This window comes from Diprion similis, chromosome 2, assembly GCF_021155765.1.
Source record: "Diprion similis isolate iyDipSimi1 chromosome 2, iyDipSimi1.1, whole genome shotgun sequence".
NCBI classification, from domain to species: Eukaryota; Metazoa; Arthropoda; class Insecta; order Hymenoptera; family Diprionidae; genus Diprion; species Diprion similis.
Genome location: NC_060106.1, coordinates 4,952,284 through 4,972,013, shown reverse-complemented (window position 1 = coordinate 4,972,013; position 19,730 = coordinate 4,952,284). Strand labels below are relative to the sequence as shown.

The window sequence follows — 19,730 nt, the reverse complement described above, 5'->3', positions numbered from 1 at the left end:
AATCAACGAGTTAAATTATAAAAAATCTGGTTTGCTTTAATGTTAAGATCAAATTACAAGAATATAAGAAATTAAGTTCAGTTAGCTCAGGTTACTTGCAGATGAATGCAAATCTATAGATTAAGTGTATTATGAAATTTGACTTTACACTGGCCACTTTCTGACTCAATTTTTTCACTCTATCACTTTTCGTTTTATTGCAAAACGCCTGAATCTTTAACTTTTGTGTGTCTGATTACAACGCATAATTCAATTGAAAAAGTTCTGAACTGAAAAGAATAGGATAAAAATGAAACAAAAAACAAAATTCAAGGTTCCTAAGATTTAAAAATCCACACTCGTTCGATCACCAGATTTTGCTGGATTCAGAGTCAATAAGTTTTTCGAAACCTTGGTCAAAGCTTTACTGTACACAATCTCTGGTTTCGTGAACTGATTTTAATTCCAATCCTTATTCAGATTTTTTTATTTAGCTCAAGGCCATTCACTTATACTTTGAATAAATTTAAGCAGTCTGTTGCTCTAACGACGCACGTAAGCAACGTATGAACTTTATATAATATAATAATGTAGCGAAAAACGGCTGCAATTACGTAGCAGATATTGTAATACACAGGATTTTCATTTTAAATTCAACGTAAGCTTTGCCTAATGATTGCATTCTTCTTGAATATATTTTCTGAGGCATTCAGCTTGTAATCGCTACCTCTGATACAGTGAACGGTGTTACTTGGTAAAGAAAACATCGATTGCAAACTCTTACTGGTTTTGTATGACCATATCGGGGTAGCGGTACGTTGTTGTTACTACACCGGCCACAAAATACTTTACCACAATTTCTGCAATGGTGCCTACGTCTCACTACGGTGAAAGCTGCATGACAGGCCATACATCTTGGAGCATCTTGATCCGGTATCCAGGCCGGGGCACGCTCCACACATTCTTCCCCACGCTCAGTTATTGGCGATACTGTTAAACAGAATCGAGACATACAGAGTGACGGATGAATTAATTTGACGGGCAAAAAGGGGGTCTGAAAAGTCTTTATCGTACTTCTTTCGTTCGTTGGTGTTGTTTCGTTCAATTCGTTTTGATCATCTGGAATTTCCTGCTCCGGATTGCTTCTTTCTTCAGTCTCTATTGGAGCAGCGTCTGGTTGAGTAGAGGAATCGAAACTTTCAGCCTTCACAGGCTCTATCTCATCTGGCGTCTGACTACTGTTCATGAGGAATACGCACTTCAAGATGTTTCTCAAGTCTGAGGCAAAGTTTGTTTGCAACTGATCGGCTACTCCTGCGATGCATACAAACAACCGATGGACCAAATCCTCAGACGATCTGAAAAATCAAACATGGCAATAACAGGAATCAATTATCGGGGAGAAATCTGTACTTTACATTAAACTTTTCATCTTCGATAGTTACCAAGTTGTTTTCAATAATAATTTTATGTTTAATTAATTACTGATTTTCAATAACTTGGGATCAACTTGAATGGGTTTGGTTATTGTTGATTTTCCAATTCTTTCTTGAATCACGCATTAATCGGTACTTTGATAGGTAAAAAAATGTGAACCATACCTGAATTTCGCTCTGATTTGGTTTCTGTTTGCAATTTCAGCGGCTTGCATAGCAAGTGCGATTTCCTCATCATCCTGACAATCGCTTTGAAACTCGCTTGTTTCTGAGCTGGAATCGCAGTAGCTGGAACAGCTCGAACTCGACCCAATGTCTTTTCTCTGTACCAAAACTATTTCGAGGCTAGTAGGATGTGCTCTGGCGACAACCGCAGGGTTAACCAGCCTTGTTGCTCTTTGGGAATTTCCATTGGTAGAGAAAACTTCTCTTGAACTTTGCGGTTGAAAATGATGACCACTTTCGGACGTAGTTTGTACAGGCTCAGTTGGTAAACCATTTTTATCTGTTCTGCGACCTAAGCCATCGTTAATTAAGCTTGTAGTTTCTTTTGTCGTAAGTTTCTTCTTAATATTGCTAGCATTGTCGGTCCCGGCTCCCATGTGCTTGTCATGCTTATCTCTTTTCCCCAAGTCCCTTTTTTTCATCCTAGCCAACTGTTCCGATCTCGATCTTCGGTGATCTAAGAGCTTTCTGTTTTGCAGCGACGAATTTCTGTGCAGCTTTTGCACATATGACGTTGTGTACTGAAGACAGCTGTGCACACTTCGCGTTTCAAAATGTTGCAAACGTGGACTCATATGCGGACTGTGACTACCAAAATTCGGCATTTGTCGTGTATTTTGACTTGGATGTAACGTGGCACCGAAACTTGTCAGTCTTGGATTTAAACTTCGATCCGTGGAATTTGACCTTGAACTTTCCGTACTTGTAGGCACTTGTAAATTTTGCACGCTTCTGCAAACCTTTGCAGTATCATCATGTTCTTTCCTGATCCCCCGTCTTTCATACTTTCTCAAGTATCTCCTCCTCTGTTTGTCTTCTTTTAATTTTTTGATTGCGATTTTGTCCTGGGCATACTTTTCTATCTTATTACCAATCACGTCTATCTTCTGCGATGTTGATGGACAATTTTCACACTTCAAGTCACTCCAGAATTCTTTTCGCGATGTCGACGCGTCAATGTTAAGATTCAAATTCTCCCAATTTTCAGAATAGTTTATCTGAAAGCTGGTTTGATTTGCTTCGCAAACAGATATCTGACCATTACCATAAGCTAAACCAACAAATTCTTCGTTCGTACCATCAAAATTCGAAGATATCTTTGGAATGTTTTTAGCGCTATCTAAACCGTTTGAACTTAAAGCATGGACTTCAATCGAACTATCCAATGAAGTAACAGTCTTTGAGCTTCGCAGGCTACAAACGCAAGAATTTTCTGATATGTTAGAATTCTTTCGTTTTGGCGAATTTATTTTGGAACAAGAGTAGCTTGTATTTTCTTCAATATCCTCCTCATCATCTTCGCAATTGTGTTCAGCATCACGTGGGAAGGTTCTCTTCTCTTCGGGACTTTTGTCATAGAGACTTGTGTTTTCAGACGATATCACAGTGCATATACCAGAGTCAGTTTGTTCAGAGATCTCATTTGGACATTCGCCATCCGACAATAAATTAGACAGTGTTTTATTAGCCTCGGATATCAGCTTTTTCGATTCGATGTCAGGCAGAGAATTTTGTACATGCATTCCGTCACCAGTAACGTTGTTTTCATGCGACACCTGGTTAAGTAGATATTGCGTTTGCAAAACTTCGTTACTTTCCGACGTTCCCAAGATTTCAGAGATATCAGGGTTTAAATAGCTTTCGTCATTCTGCAAGCTGTCTCGCCTGCTCTCTTCTTTTGATAAGTTATTTACAGAGAGTGGTGCCGCGCTGCTAGTCGAACTCCCCTCGCTTTCTGCATCCAAATTATGAGTATTTATACCTGGATTATTATCACTCTGTCCCGAATTGTTCAGACTATCAACTGTGCTATTTAAGTCTTCTTGCCTAGGAACGATATTTACTGAACTCAACTCAACTATTTCACAGCTGCGAGAACTCTGTTCGTCCTCTTTACACGATCTGATCGATCTTCCTGAATTTTCACCATTCTCTCCCAGTATCCTTAGTATACGCGCAGTTTCTTTGTCTTGACTATGAATCACAGCATTAGCCTCGGTTATCGCATTACGACCAACACCGTGATGACTTTCCTCACCATCCACTGACAAGATTAAGTTTTCAGGCCTTGTATTTATTATTGTTTCATTCTTACAACACTGCTTACTCTTATCATTTTGAGATCTGTACTCCAAACTCGATACATCTACGTTGTTGGTATCACGTGTATCAGTCATATTATTACAGTCTTCGTCAATTATTTGAACAGCGTCGTTCGCCACTTCGTCCATATTGTTCCCAGTATTTTTCGTCACAGTATAAAAATCAACAATGAACTCTTTACAATTTGGATACCCCGTATAAAAATTATGTACAAATTCCTCGAGGTCAGGAAAATCTTGGCAAATTGATTTCGTCCCTTGCGTCAACGGCGCTGACGGTTCTTCGTTCGAGCAAAGCAATTTCTCCAGCATGTACAACTCCCGGTTGTTCAATGTCCAGAGTAGTTCTCTTATTTTCAAAAGCAAGGTCTGTAAATTGAACGGAAAAAATTACACTGTAATTAAATGAATCAGTCCATTCCTCTCTTCCGATGAAGATCCAGTTATTCAAAATGAAATGTATAAGCATTATTTGTAGAATTCATACTCACTCTAAACGGTCTGAACATCTCGCTCAAAGTATCGGCCGAATTCAAGCACAACGGCCCTCCTGGAGGCGCTAATAAGCCAGAAACGATCGCCAATCGCGGTATCGTGAACATCAGAGCCGGTTCGTAGTTGTCTACATCCGCCTGCCTCAACAGACCTCGTTCGAGGGCTCTTTGAAGTGTTTCCGAAAATAGGACACAAACGAGCTCCTGATGTTCGTACTCTTTGGTTGATTTCACTGGAACCATAGCTCCGACATAACATAACTCAAAATCGGCGAATAAACGATCGAATATCTTCAGTGACTCTATCAGCTTCTCTAACGACGGTTCCAGTGGATTTTGAGCCTGAAAATACAAAATTTTTTTATTTATATGAACATGCTTTATCGTAAGTCAATCGACTCGATTCTTTCATCTGGAAAATCCGAGTAAGATTATAAAATAATGAAGATTAAATTGTGCACTTGGTAGTGAAAATTATTATCTAAAACTAACAACAACAATAATATGCTCAAAGTTGATTCTGCTCTCACGTTTATTGTATTACAATTTACGTTAAATCATTATTACTTTTTTTGTAAGAAAATGAGATAAGAATCGCGATAAATTACCTTTAGATTCATGTGACCCTTGAGAGCGTGATCTCTGAGTAAATTTCTAACAATTTCCAAAGACTTAGTAAGAGCCTTGGCGAGTGGCCTCATTGCGGCGCTTTCAGCTTCTCGATTGATGATGGATGAACCAGCCGCAAGACATTCGGCGCCAAACCAAAGCTGCCCGGCAAGATTTTCCTGCATTACATCGTCAGGAAATTTGACCCTAAAATCTCTATTAGCTCGATTCTCAGGAATAAGGTCGTCCATAATTTGATTGCATATCGTCAAAACTTTGTCTTGACAATGTCGCAGCTGATTGACAAGCGTTGTGCATCTCTCCGGCTCTTGTCGACCGTCAAATGAATCCAACTCACATGCAACCGCGTTCAAAGATTCATCGGCGTAGAAAAACTGCGCAAGCAGCGATGTGTCGTCTCTCTGCAACATAGAGTATAATATTTATTTTTTTAAACAAAATTTCACGTTTCATTTTCTCAGCAAATTTAATTTATAACAGTTACAAATGCATTTTCAATTCTTCATTTGCATGCATACGTATCTATACCATATTGTAAAAAAAAATATACATAATGTATGACATATAGGTATGTATATTGACGGAAAAAACAATATCGTATCATATTATAGAAGATTTTAATTAGCGAAGTGAAATTTAAACTGCAATCGATATGTATTCGTTCCTACACACAGGGAAGTGACTACGAACACTTCATAAGATATGGTTTTCACGCTCAACTTGATAATTGTTTATTCATTTGAATTTGCTCGCGCATGCGCACCTTCACGGCTTACATTTTACATATTTACACGCCGGCTCGTATGCTTGAGAACAATGCCGCTGCAGGCAGTAGTTCTGTAAGTTACTATTAAAGTAGACATAATGATGATATAATCTTTACGAGGGTTATTATTTGCGCCACGTGTCTGCCTTTACTGTTGTTCGAGCTCTTGCTGTTTTAGACCAACAGAAGATAACCCGGTAAAGTTTTCGCGCTTAAGAACATGTATTGCAGCTATGCAACGTGTTACTGTAAATGTATAAAAGATTCCACACCAAACCGACCTACATATGACTCTCGCCGTCGGCCATTTTTTATTTTTTTTTATTTTCAAGTATGGTGTAGTGTACAAAAAAAAAACATATATATACATATCATCGGATTTTGCAATTTTTAAACCACAGATTTGATTTTTACTGCTCCCAAAAGCACGCAAACCAAATTTACGTATGAAAAGTCCTAATAGATTGGCTTCAAGTTTTTAAAATGAATTCTTTGTTAACGAATTAATATTTTGAGACCGAGGTGGAAGTGGGCGAGCTTTTGGCTTAGAAGCAACAGGCGAAACGATTAATTGAAAAGTGATAAAAACGTATGAAATATAAATTTGTATTTTTGAAATTCATATTCAATTCGATTCGTTTCACTTTCTAATTTCCTGTTACGCTTGTGGCTTCTAAGCCAAATGCTTGCCCACTTCTATCTTGGTCTAAAAATTTCCATCTCTCAGCAAAGAAATCATGAGGAAAATTTAAAGCCAATCGATTCGGGCTATTCGTTCGAAAATTGTGTTTTTCCATAAAACCTAAAACTTCGCAAATGATGATTTTTTTGCACACATACGCACGCACACACACACAGAGTGAATCGAGAACAATTCACGTAGAGAAAATAATTTCGTCGGGATATTTGCCATCGTGAAATGGACGTAAAATGCGCGAGTCTTTTTATCGGACAAAATGGTTTTAATCTTATACTGCAAATTGCAACGATAAGAATTATATACTTCGGCGCGCAGTTTATATGATAAATTATTTAAAATATCTTTTCTTAATTGCATCGGCAGATGATATAAAAATCCTACTGGGGATTGTTATTATAGCATATATATTAAAAAACGAACCGCGTCGACGGGACTGGAAAGTGAAGTTAGAAAGTTAAGTTGACGCGTGTATATATATACGTATAACTTCCGTTAAGAAGTATAAGAATTATAACTCAGTATGCCAATCTCTACGATACATTATACATGCCGTCCAGTGATCTCGTAGTTTAAGTGAGAAACGATGAAAATCGACGTAAAGAAATATTGTATCTCGTACGGTACACGTAGGTACCAACAGAAATATTTTCACAGTTGTGGGTATACAGAGGCGATGATAAAATATTTTCAACGTACATAAAAAGTTTTTTATATGCTTCTAACTCGGCTTTGAATACATATCCAAACGATTAAAAAATATTCTTCTCTTTCATTTTTCAACCTTCGATAATTTCTAACTCAAATTTGTTCGTTATCCATGTACAGAATATTGCATACCTACATCCATTGTACAGGTACATGACCTTAGGTGTAGGTATTGTGTGTACATCATATTCGCCGTAAACAATGTGTTATCGGAGATAAGATACAAGGCATACATTTTATAACAACTAATACGCCGCGCTTGCGTGCCGAGATCTTGATTCTTGCAAACAAATATCTTCTCCTTCGCGTTTTCTATACATTTTCAACAATTCGCTCTCTCAAACGATTACAAGGTTGAATTATGAGGGAACAAAAAACGATTAGTGAACGTACAGATTGAATTATCTAATTGACAACGAATGAGAAATGATTCAGCGAATTTGGCGACGCTGGGATTTAACGCTTCGGCGAGTATAACTCATTACACTTGTATAATACTATAGAATTATGTGCCGATAATGACCGAAAATAGGAATTATACAACACGTCGTCCGTACGGCTTTACCTATATTCACCAAATGTCATACGCGATAAGTAATCGCGATGTCTGGCAATTGTCTAAAAAATTTTTTGCACGTCGTTGAAATATTACAGTTGAGGTTAAAAACTGGTTTTCGAAGTTGACTTTACACATTTCGTATCTACATCCAATTCACGAAAGTCTGTTAAACGGTAGAGATAAAACTTTTTATCATAAAATTCTTCAGACTTTTCTAGATTTAAGTGGAGAAATATATTGTTCGAACAGATTTGAAATAAAAAAAAAAAAAAATTTGAAAATACTCATACTGTTCTGACTTTGAATTATATTTTTATCGAATATATGAATTGACATTATAATTTTACACTCTTCAAGGTCATGTCAATACTCAAATTGACACTTAAATCTTACTCACATCATCTTATGAAGTTTGAAATTCTTTGTATAATAATACGTTCTGTCGAAATGTCAAAACAACTTAAGCTACTGTATAGGAATGTCTTGTCAACGTGTGATAAATATGACAAAACATGGTGTATATAGGTGTAATTTTCTTATCGACGTTTCATTCGTGTAAATGCTTTTGCTCTGTACTACAGGCATATATTTAAGATGTCGGTTTGGCACAATATTCATAACCATCCAAGGATTGTCGAAGGTTTGAGAAATTTTGTAAAAATTCATCGTTACATGAGTTTTTTTTTTTCAATCTAGCACACAGACGAAAGATTTAAGAAACGTTCGCAAAGCTTGGATGTGCGAAGCTCCTCGCATGGAGTCGGCTTACAATTAGTCGTAACTTTATATCTAGAAAAGACGAAGAAAACGACCGTTTTCCACATCGATGTTATACGTTCTCCGAAGCTCGTATCTCTTTGCATATATATATATATATATATATATATATATATGACGGCTTACGTAGATGCATCGTCCCCTGTAATGCGGTACAATAAAACCACAAGTTTGTCGTGGTTCGCAAGAATTTAATCGAGTTCGTTATACTCCAGTGCAAAGTATTGAATGATCAACGCTAATTTTCAACGAGTTTTATTTTATGCCGACATGTAAAATGCAAGCATGGATAACGCGGATTGGGCGGGGTTGAAATTCCGAATTTGAAAAGTTCCGAAAGTGCCAAATTCTGAATTTTTTGCTCGCGAAACTTGAATGGGGATTTTTTTTTGTTCGCTAAATTTATCACTCTTTTCTAATTTTCTGGTGAAGAAACTGTATCATGGATCAATGCGAAATTCGAAATGTGGATTTATTTATCTTTTACCTATTCGAAAAAAAATTAAATTTACGAAAAAAAAAAAGAAAATCCCTTCTTAAAGTAAAGAAATCAAACTTAGATGAAACATCAAAGTTTCGAACGGGAAAATTCAGTGAACCGTAATAAAAGAAAACACTCATATTTTGAAATCTTGGTTCTTTAAAAATTATTATAACGTTAAAAAAATGGTGATTTTTTCCGCAGTGTTTCGTTACGATAACGTCACTAACTTCAACCTCGTCAAAGTTCCTAAAGTGCAAATTACGAATGGGGAAAATTCTGAAAGGACAAAACTACGACAAGTCAAAGTGTAATCCGAATAATCGAAGATTCCAAGTTCTGTGAATTTCTGGTGTAGAAAAATTTCACCACTTTGATCTGTACTTTTTTTTTTGATTCTGGATATTTTTACCTTCGGAATCCTCGTCATTCTAATTTTCCGTTTTTCTGATTTTTTTTTACACCCTCTCGTTGAGCAAAACTACGTTGTGTGAGTATACTTTAACTTTCGGAAAATTACTCTATCGTATTTTGAATTTTCAGAATCTTGCATTTCGGAACTTTGAGCCATCGAGTTTCCGACGATTCGAAACTTTGTTGTTTTGTCAAAGTTTCATTTCTTTACTTCAAGGTTTCGCCAGCAAATAAATCGGAATTAGGCGCTTTCGGAACTCTTCAAATTCTGAACTTCTGAACCCCATCCCATGCGCATACGACTACTGATACGTAATTTTGTTTATAGATTACTTTTCGGAATAAACATTGAAGAGGAAAAACAATTCTCCTCTTTGATAAATTATGTTGAACACTGCGAAATATATTACGTCTCAGAAACTTTTAAAACTTAATTCATAAATATAGGTCACGCGTTTGATAGACGAGATATTATTTATTAGACTTTTGGCTCGTCTACATTTGTCGGATTACGACGTACCCGAAGTTTCGATCGATCAGATTTTATCGAAAACTAAACTTCCTGCTGATACTGCGATTCGATAATGAATTTCTGACGAGTGAATTATTCAACCAAAATACCCATACATATATTTAAGTACACGATACGATGATATTATAGTAACAATATAGCATTGATCTAATATTAATTTATTATTCAAACTCATCTTAAACTTCGGGTACACATTATTTGTGAACAAACAGAATTTTTCAAACCGTCTTCAACATTATCACACGTCGCATCTTATCTCGCTCTTGATCTTGACTTCTAACTTGGTAAAAGATTGCGAGTAATGTACATACACACATAAAAAAAAAAAGAAAACGGAACACTTGTTACAGGCATACTTCTTACATATAACGTCTCCTTGAACGTATTTCATTCAACATTTTTGTTTGCAAAATCGGTTTATCATCATCAGGCACGAGTGTTTTTTTTTTGCTTTTCTAAATCTATTTTTTTTTTTTTTTTTTTTTTTTTTTTGCAGACTAGGCTGTTCGTTGTTGGGGGTCAACCTTGTCGATAAGCTTGCAGCTGGATAATAAACACTAGGCCAACGGTCAAATGTGATTAGTTTTTATTTACTCAACATTTCGAAGTAGTTATCATACACGTCTCACCGCTACTTCGAGTGCTTATTAGAAGAGACTCGTAATGACAAACAACGCGGCAAATATACATTGTTTTACTTACACGCGCTTGCACTGCGCAATATTTATTTAGGAACTTGAGTAGAAAATGTTTAATATTTGGAGGTTGCTACGATTTAATAAAAGAGAGAGAAAGAGAGAGAGAGGAAAGAATAAAAAAAAAAAAAAAAATTTCGAATGTAGTTCCGGTTTTCTATCGATGAAAAAAAAGTTTATTCGTCAATTTCACATTGTTCCCATTTACTTCATTAGGAAATATAACAACATCGGTTTATGTAATCAAGACTTTACAGATAAATTTGATAAATTTAATTTACTGCACTCTTGAGACTTAATTAAAGAAAATAATAATACTTTTTACTAGTATTATACATATATATATATAATAAATAAAATTCCTTCCAGACATTAGTATTTATTTATCGCTGATTTGCTCAAGTATATGATGAAGAGAATTGAAAAGAAATTTTGAAAACATGGCAATGCACAAAAAGAAATAAACGAAATTTTTCGCACTTAAGATTATATGCCAATTCTTGGCGATGGGAAGAAAACAACAAGGTTATGTGAATTATTAGATCTATATATGTTAGTATGCTGCAGTATACGAAGTGAAACATGCTTGTGTTGTCTATAAATAAACATACATCGCTGTGGAAGACGGAAAAATTTTAGCGATAAAAGATTAACCCTGGAGACATCGAAGGTATAAAGTTGAATTGTGGATATGACGTGTATTTTCAATAAGCTACATGCGTGATTGAGATAAACATTTTTCTTTTAGTTCCTCTTGGAATAAAAAAAAATATTTTCCGAGCGATTTTCTTACTGCTATTGGCATGAGTAAGCCTACAATTTTCGTGTATTTTTCTCGATTTTTATGTATTTTTACGGGGTAGGGATTAGCAATATTGTCTCTACGACGCAGACTGATATTACAGTTACAAAGTATATGCAGTCTGTAAATTTACCAAATACAAAAATGATATATTTAAAGCAATATTATAAAGAGAATATGCGATGACGCCGTAGATTGAGAGAATTTTTAAACTTGATTAAATATAAGACGTTTAAGACACAGTAATTTTCCGACGAGGATGAAGATTAGTAAAGTTACTGTAACGAATGTATATTTAGGAAAAATCGTTACTTCGCACCCTTAGGAATGTCTGAAATTCATTGAACCGTGATGAATAAAATATACTGATAATTAGCAGAGCCAACTCCTTGAATGTCATACCATAATTGCGCAATAATGATTTTTTCCCGATTGTTAAGTTACGTTATCGTTAATAACTTCAGCTGCATACTTTCCGGAAAGTCGGAAACCCGAAAGGAAATCATACCCACGAGCGATAGCATAACGATAGCGAATGTTTATTACGGATATATGTTGCATATGCAACAAATAATTATCTCAAATGCAGTGGTATGATAAATTAGCACGTGCTGCTGAAATCTGGAACCGGTATACAATATACATGTATATATATATATAGGCGATTACATCAGTCATCGACAAGATATCGTGCTTCGCACGCTAACGAAGTATGTATGTACTAGACACAGAAAATTATACACTGCGACGATATAGCTGCGTGGGTTCAACGCGAAATCAACTCGGAAATCAAATAGATTTCTAACCAATATATGTATTGCGAAACGTATAAACTTTGTTTTGAAAACACTGCGGATTGTTGCGAACGCCACTAACTTTACAGAGTTGACGATTTCTAAATGAAAAGACAAACAAGATATTATATATATATATATATATATATATATATATATATATATATATATATATTTTTCATACACTTGTTACTTATTTTATTAAACTTGTCGAATTAACAAAATCATGACGCAGGGCTATCGAGGACCGAATATTATACTGCGTACATAACATAAAATATTAAAGAATATAATAATAATAATAATAAGGATGAAGTTTGCAAAGTTATTGCAATGATGAATCTTGGGAAAAAGTAGTTGTTTTTCAACTTTTGAATTACATACTTGAACTTCATTAAACTGTTATTAATACAACATCAAAGAACTTAGATTTTATAAATTCAATTTCGTCAGATATTCTAATGGTGTGAAAATGTAATTTTTCTTTCAAAGTTTCGATACATCAACCTTTCAAACCTCAGTCTTGTTAATGATCGTTTTTTGCGCGAATCCGGGAAGAACAGTGTAAGATGTAATTAAAGGCTAGAAATAGGAGACACGTTTGTCTGAATTGAAATGACGTAGAAGGAATAGAAAATAAATAGAACCGTGCGTTATAAACGTATGAAAGAAGAAAGCCGCGGAACGTATTTCAACACACGTGCATATTGTATACGAGGCGAAGTACAATGAACGCGACTTTTGATGAGAGAATAATGAAACGACGTTTAAAAACTTGGAAAAACAGACTCTCGTCTTATCAGGAATATGACACGGATACATTATTATATATATACGGTTATATGTACGGTACCTGCGGATTATGATACGGTATGCGTGTCTCCGTCTGACGAGAGTAATTAAATAAGTACACAAGTCGGTTCTGTCAGCATTCGACATACGTGACAGTGTGTATGATCGTAAAAAGCGGTCAACCAGGCAACAAGCAGGTTCTCTTCAAATCGAGAGAAGTTCTACTTTCGATGTCGTTTTCACTAGTGTGCATGGTTTACCATACATTGAAGCATACAGCTTCGTAAAAAATAAACATGAACTCGTTCATAGACAAATTAAATTGTGATGTAATATATATATTAGGGTGGTGCAAGAAAACCGACTTTTTTTTTCGAGTCTCGTGTGACAAAATGTTAGTTTTTGATGTTTTAAGAGCCCACTCCAAAAGACAGTTCAAAAAAAAAAAAAAAAAATTGAAGAGGTCGCTCCACATTTTTTAAAACGTCAGAAATCGTCAAAAATCGATTTTTTTTTCTCGTTACGGTATAATTTTATAGACAAAAAAAAAATAAGTTTCCGAAAGTTTCAGCTCAAAATTTTAATTTTGAAAGGTCGCTCATAATTTTTTTTCAATTTTTTGCTGCATTTCTTTAGATCTTTTCGAGCGACCTTTTAATAATCATATTAAAATTTCATAAATTTTTTTTCTTTAATTTAGTAAGACAGAATCGATAACAATAGACCACGACATGAATTAAAAATCAAACAAAATACTGAAAATATAATTTTTTTAATTTAATTTTTTGACGATTTTTGACATTTTTTTAAATTTGGAGCGACCTCATAAAATTTTTTTTTGAGCTGTCCTTTGGAGTGGGCTCTTAAAACATCAAAAACTAACATGTTGTCACACGAGACTCAAAGAAAAAAAAAGTTGATTTTTTTGCGCCACCCTAATATATACATATATACTCTCGATAAATGATTTTGCGGTAAAACATATGGCAAGTGTATAATAATTTTTTCTCGCATTATATCTTCCACGCTAATAAACCGCAGGAAATGATGACAATACCGACAGAATGTTTATATACTCAAAGAGATACGAAGAAAAAAAAGAAACATTATCCTTTTACGAACTAATAATCATTTATATATATATATACAAATAAATATTTTTCGTTTAATACCTCCTGCAGGTTGATGAGGACGTATACTTTTGAAAAGTTAGCTAATAAATATGAATTCATAGATTAGTTATCGCGACGAAGATACATTTCTGCAACGTAGTTTTAATTCTAGAAGAAGAAATGTTTTAATTTCTGGGGTTATATTTATTATAATATATTATAAAAGAATTTCAGGTTGGGTTTCGATTCCTTTTTAATCAGTTTTAATATCCACCTACAGAAATCTCCGATATACGTAGCGATAAAGTAGGTACCTACTAAACCAGTTTTGTGCACCGTTTCTCTCCTCCTTGTCTTTTGAACGGTCTGGATACATGACTAATATCGGTGTCATCGCCATCCGCGATTTTAACCGAATTTAAACGGTGATTTGAGGCTTTAAAAGTCGCTTAGTATAGCAATAATTGCTTCGTTGACGAGGTAATTTATACCCTTGCAGCGGTCGGGACAACTATTTTAACGTGTCAGAATTCGGTCACTTTATTCATACAAAGTCATCTATAACTTGGTAGAATTCGAACCTTATCGACAAACAAATAAGTTCATCCCATAAACAAATTAACATATAATGATAGATAACTGTCGGTAAAATCAACGAATCAGACCCGTTCATAGATATTGAGGTGGCGCATCGCGGATCGTACTTTGGTCTTTCTGCCCGTCGAAAGTCAAAATTTTATCGACGGTCCTGTTTTTGATATTAGGATCTTTCCGTTTGTCGGAGCCTTTGATATCACCAGTTAAATCAACAATGATGTCCGCGGATTGATTTCCGTCTTTCTTACCTGCTAAACTGACCTGATTTTTGCAAAGTGTAGATTTTGGTATAAATTTAAATTCATATCTTAGGTTCATGTAATTCATTCAATCGAGATCAAAATATCACGTTACCTTCGTAACTTCGCTTTCTCGCTTAATTTAGAAGTTATACCTCGTAAGTAGATCCTCATAAGAATAAATATCCACAAATCGAACGCGAAATTATCATTTATTCGGTAGCCATTCGATAGTGGATGTTTTATCATTAATTATTATGATATTTTCTTGTATGATTTCCCAATATTTCAAGTTCAGTATTACTCATTTTTTTTGTTTTAATTTGCAACGAATAATCATATGTCAGCGTAAATGTATTAACTATCCTTGTCTGGGGCTATCTGATTACGGAAGTGTAGAATAAGTCGTCGCCCACTCGAAATACACTTAAAATTGTGCCAACTCCCAGACATCCGACATCCTTACTCCAACCAATATGTATTCCGATTACCCCATTTTTCGAATAAATAAATTTCAAACCTTCGTCACATATAATTTACCTGTTTTGTCTCGTCAGTTTATTGTTTACGTTAATTGACCTGACTTAAGACCTATTCAAAGTAATTTAGAGTATACAAAAATTATTGTTCGAATGCTGGATGAGATTTAGCGAGATATATTCAGTCTGACGCAAGATTTTTTTCCCATTTTTTCGTTTGTAAAATTACTTCTTGGTTATCGTATTATTTGTCAATATAAACAGTGAAACTTTTTTTTTGGTTTCCTTTTCGGTACACGTCATATATTGTAACAAAAGAATAGCGATTATGATGACATTATACGTTCGAGTGATTTATCGAGAATTTTTTTTTGTGAATTTTCTGTTCTTTGTAAATAATTGGATAAAAATTTCCAGAGACTTAGAACGATCAAAAATTCCGAAAGTATAATTACTTGAAAGATTAAAACAGACGATTCTTGTTGTAAGATTAAATCAAATATCTGTCATTAATAACTATAACCGAAGATAGAAGACAAGCATTGGATACCTAATAAAGAACAAAACCAAAGTAGAACATGGAAACAGAAAATTTCAAGACAATAAATTACGTTTAAGAAATTACAACAACGCGGAATAATTCTTTGCCAAAAATTTCGTCTTTTTCTTCCTTGACCACGAAAAATGTCCAAACTTTTCACGATTTCTTTAGTTAGATGAATACAAACGTGACCGAAAATTTAAGCCTGGGTATAATTCTCGTAGAAACACATCGTTAGCAATGAATCTCGGTGATCTCTGATACGTAATTCGAAGAAAATCAAGAAGCGGTTCCTGATCTCTGTAACACATATACGGAGCCCGAGAAACGAGGGCTGATGAATAGAGATAAGAAGAAAGGAAGAAAAGTGGAGGGGGGGGGGGAGGAGGAGGCTGCAGCGAAGCGTTGACTCAGTAAACAAGGACATAAACCCAAGTCATGTATATAAATTTTCTCTCCATCTCTTTTCGTTCTCGGTTTTTCATCGGTGGCGGATCGGTTAAGAGCGTGACGCAAGCTTGTCGAGTGTCGAGAAGCCTCGCTAGAATTCTCAGCTGCAGAAACGGTGCACGAACCATACATACAACGTATTCCGTTCTAATCGACTCGTTGTACACATTGTATGTACAAGCGTGTAGGTATATTTCGTCGCTCTGGCCTGCAGCCGAGCATGCGTGACTCATCTAATGACATCTTTTGTCTCTAGCCGTATATATGTATTTCCCCTCGATTCTCACGTACGCCTCTTGGAATTTTTTTTTTTGTCTATAGGTGTGTGTGTGTGTTTGTGTTAGGCCTCGTCGATGACTGGGCCGTTAATAAATCACCAAACAGCTGATTATACAGGCCCGTAGGTAATACCGTTGTACACACGGAGGGGGAGAGAGAGAGAGAGAAACTCGACAGGCGAAAAAAACAAATTAAAACCAACTGGTTAGACCAATTATATTTGAATCCCACAAATAACCGCTTGGCCAGCGTGTCGTGAACAATTCCGAGTTCACGATCAATTGATATTGTAACAATTTAAATTTTTCTACCAACGATATTTTACAGTTTCTCTTGCTGGCGACTGATCGTTCTACGTTTCTCTTTAATCCGCCAACAGCTGACGATCTGTTATACGCTTACACTGTATGCGTCATCGGACTACAGCGTAAATTTCAGAGAAAATTGTAAAATACACACGTATTTATTATACTCTTTTTCTTCTTCTTTTCAGAAGTTAAACTTTTTCCAATCTTCTCGCGGCAACGCGCGATAATATAATAATCCAGTTTACAATAATTTTTTGGTCTTTTCATCAGCCTACGTAAATCTATTACGTTATTATTTATGTATTCAATTTTGCCGCATACGCAGGGCTTTGGTTACTATTATGGCCTACTCTGCTGGCTCCTGGGTAAAAAATTCGACAAACAAGGTCGTCGTCGTCGTCGTCGTGGCCGAGGCTGCGTACGTATTCGCCTTTATTAACCCATCGTTGGTTATATATGTATAAAAATGATGCGCACGCGTGAGGAAAATACTGTTCTCTTAATGGCACGCGTTTTGTTTTCAATATTGAATTAGGCGCGGAGAGACCACGTGGTGGTTGTAGTGGTGATATAGGAAATCTTCGAATTAAAACTTGTCGAAAATTTCCATCGTGCGTGAGGCTGGTTAAAAATTTATGCACAAACGTGCAATTATAAATAATTCAGAAACTAAATCCATCGGCACACGTTCTTCCTTATGCTTTATTTCTCTACACGAGCGTAATTCGTGGGTAGAAAGGAGCGACACACGTCGATTGCCAAGGTTACGGGATGATGACAGGGAAACGATGAACGCTGTTCGAGTGACAATGTCTCTGCACTTACGCAGTCTAGAGCCTGCAAATGGAATATCCGAAGGTTGCTTCATCCGTCGATTGCGGAATAGTAAATAGACAATTTCGACGATTGCCCCCCCCCCCCCCTCCCCCCTCCACGGATTTGATTTACTGTTTCTCGAGAAAAAGAGGAACAACAAAGCGCGAAGTTAGACCTTCTTACCACGCGAGCCGTGTCTGCGTAAATAAATTCAACCGCGACGTTGACTTGGCACACAATTTTGGTAATTTTACTTTTGTTGGTCTTGCATCGGAGGTCGCTGAAAACAACGAGAGATGAAGAAAAAATCCTTTACCGTTCCCAGACGCGAGAATCTATCCATCTGGGGTTTGTGGAACACGCCGATATGGCTGGATGGTCAGCTAGACAAGACTCATGCGCGATTGTGGCTGTCACTTGTTTACGCACCTCGGTTGTCAGTGTAGGTGAGAGTCGGTTGTTTAGGTGGGACGATTGAACGGCCCGAGACGTGATTGCAGAAAATACTGACGATAAGCGAGGGGTTTTAGAGTAATTGCAGGTGCTTTTTACGGTTTCTCAAAACGAGTGATGAAAATCAGAGCGGTAATCAAGCGTTGGGGGAATATCTGACTGGCGGTCGTTGAGCAAGGAGTCGAAAAAAATGAACGTCGTTCGAATTACCGTCTGTCTTTTGTTTTTCATCTTTTACACCGTCATTTGTCAGCGAGGTATACGCTGACTGGCGTTGCTCTCACGCACACCCGTTATTACGAAAACAGAGTTACGCGATAGGCAGCGAAGCCAAAGCGTCACAGAAATACGCATACTCGTGGAAAATGGGCTTACCTTGGGCCTGTAGAACCATTTTCTTATGGACTCCATGACAACGGAGCTGGCTGGCAGGCGAGAAACAAACGAAGTAAATCCACGCCAACGAACTCACGGCCTCTCAGCGCACGGCTGACACGCTCGCTATGAGCTACACATTTCTAACCGCAAACGCACACTTGCAGGCACCTCGAATTCAGCGTCTTATAGCGCCCCTTGTTCGCCGTCGATGCGGGACGATATGCACGCGAATCCCTCGATTGCACAAATCTAAATAATCCACTTGCGATGCATGATTGTAAAGTTGACCGATAGGCGTCAGTACCGTGTCCAACCGCGTCGCACTCTGCGACTAACTGAGCAAGCTCTTGACGCGCATGCGCAGACACGCATCCCTGCCTTCTGCGGATTCGCACGCAGCGACGTCTCGCGGCAAAACGGCGAACTAAGTCCGCACTCGGCATTTACGGCGGGAATTTTGAATCGTGATGTTTTCCCTATTGCGAATATTATGCCTCTTTTAATGCTAGATTGTATATTGGCAGCGGTTGAAGACGGCGAAATGAGACTTTGTTGTAACACGCCTTCTCACATTCGTCTTTTTCTACCGTTATATAGAATTCGATGTGTGCGTTTTATGTAATTGGGGAGCGAAGGTTGCGATTATCGTAGTCTTTTTTCATCCTTTCATTTTATTACTTTTCATCACCTACGGTAATGTGGAAGTATTGGTATCGGTTGAAAATTATCTCTTCTAATTTCGATGAATCTTTGTGTTTTCGGATTTTTAGTATCTAATGAACAGGTTTTTAGAAAAGTGTAGGTTTGTTTGACTGTCCCGGCAAACTCCCGCCGCTCCCGCGATCATTTCGGAAACAACTTAACTTAACATCCGAATGATGAGCATGAAAAAATGTCATCTCCCGTTTTCTTGGAACGTGCTTGCTTTTATCGAAATAATTCATAAAACAATAGTACAATGTTTGTAGAAAATTTTATGCACATTTCTATACAACGAATAGAATAATGCAATAGGGAACAATCCCATGAAAAATAAAGGAACCATTTTACCAGAAAAGACGGAAATATTGACGTCGAAAATTTTTAATCATACTTGAACGGTACTTCAAGTCATTGAATTGGTTTGTAAAGTGATAAAAAGTATCGTAAAAAATACTATTTTCACGTTTTGTCTTCACATGTTCATGCCACCATC

At 36.4% G+C, this 19,730-nt stretch overlaps 1 protein-coding gene across 1 annotated transcript; it reads right to left on the bottom strand.

The window, feature by feature from the left end:
• Window positions 1-623: 623 nt before the first annotated feature.
• Window positions 624-18,860, bottom strand: LOC124416585 (lateral signaling target protein 2 homolog). The gene is made up of 6 exons (XM_046897788.1): window positions 18,533-18,860; window positions 4,845-5,267; window positions 4,234-4,578; window positions 1,581-4,111; window positions 1,054-1,337; window positions 624-969 (listed from the first exon to the last, which is right to left on the bottom strand). Exons 1-6 carry the CDS (start codon window positions 18,566-18,568, stop codon window positions 689-691), a joined length of 3,900 nt encoding a protein of 1,299 aa, XP_046753744.1. The 5' UTR covers window positions 18,569-18,860; the 3' UTR covers window positions 624-688.
• Between the last annotated feature and the right edge of the window lie 870 nt (window positions 18,861-19,730).

Excerpts from the sequence above, each read along its gene's own strand:
- LOC124416585 (XM_046897788.1), bottom strand. The coding sequence starts at position 18,568 with ATGGAGTCCATAAGAAAATGGTTCTACAGGCCCAAG. Across the intron at positions 5,268-18,532 it reads AATGGTTCTACAGGCCCAAG|AGAGACGACACATCGCTGCT; the intron begins GTAAGCCCATTT and ends TCTATGTTGCAG. Across the intron at positions 1,338-1,580 it reads CAAATCAGAGCGAAATTCAG|ATCGTCTGAGGATTTGGTCC; the intron begins GTATGGTTCACA and ends TTGATTTTTCAG.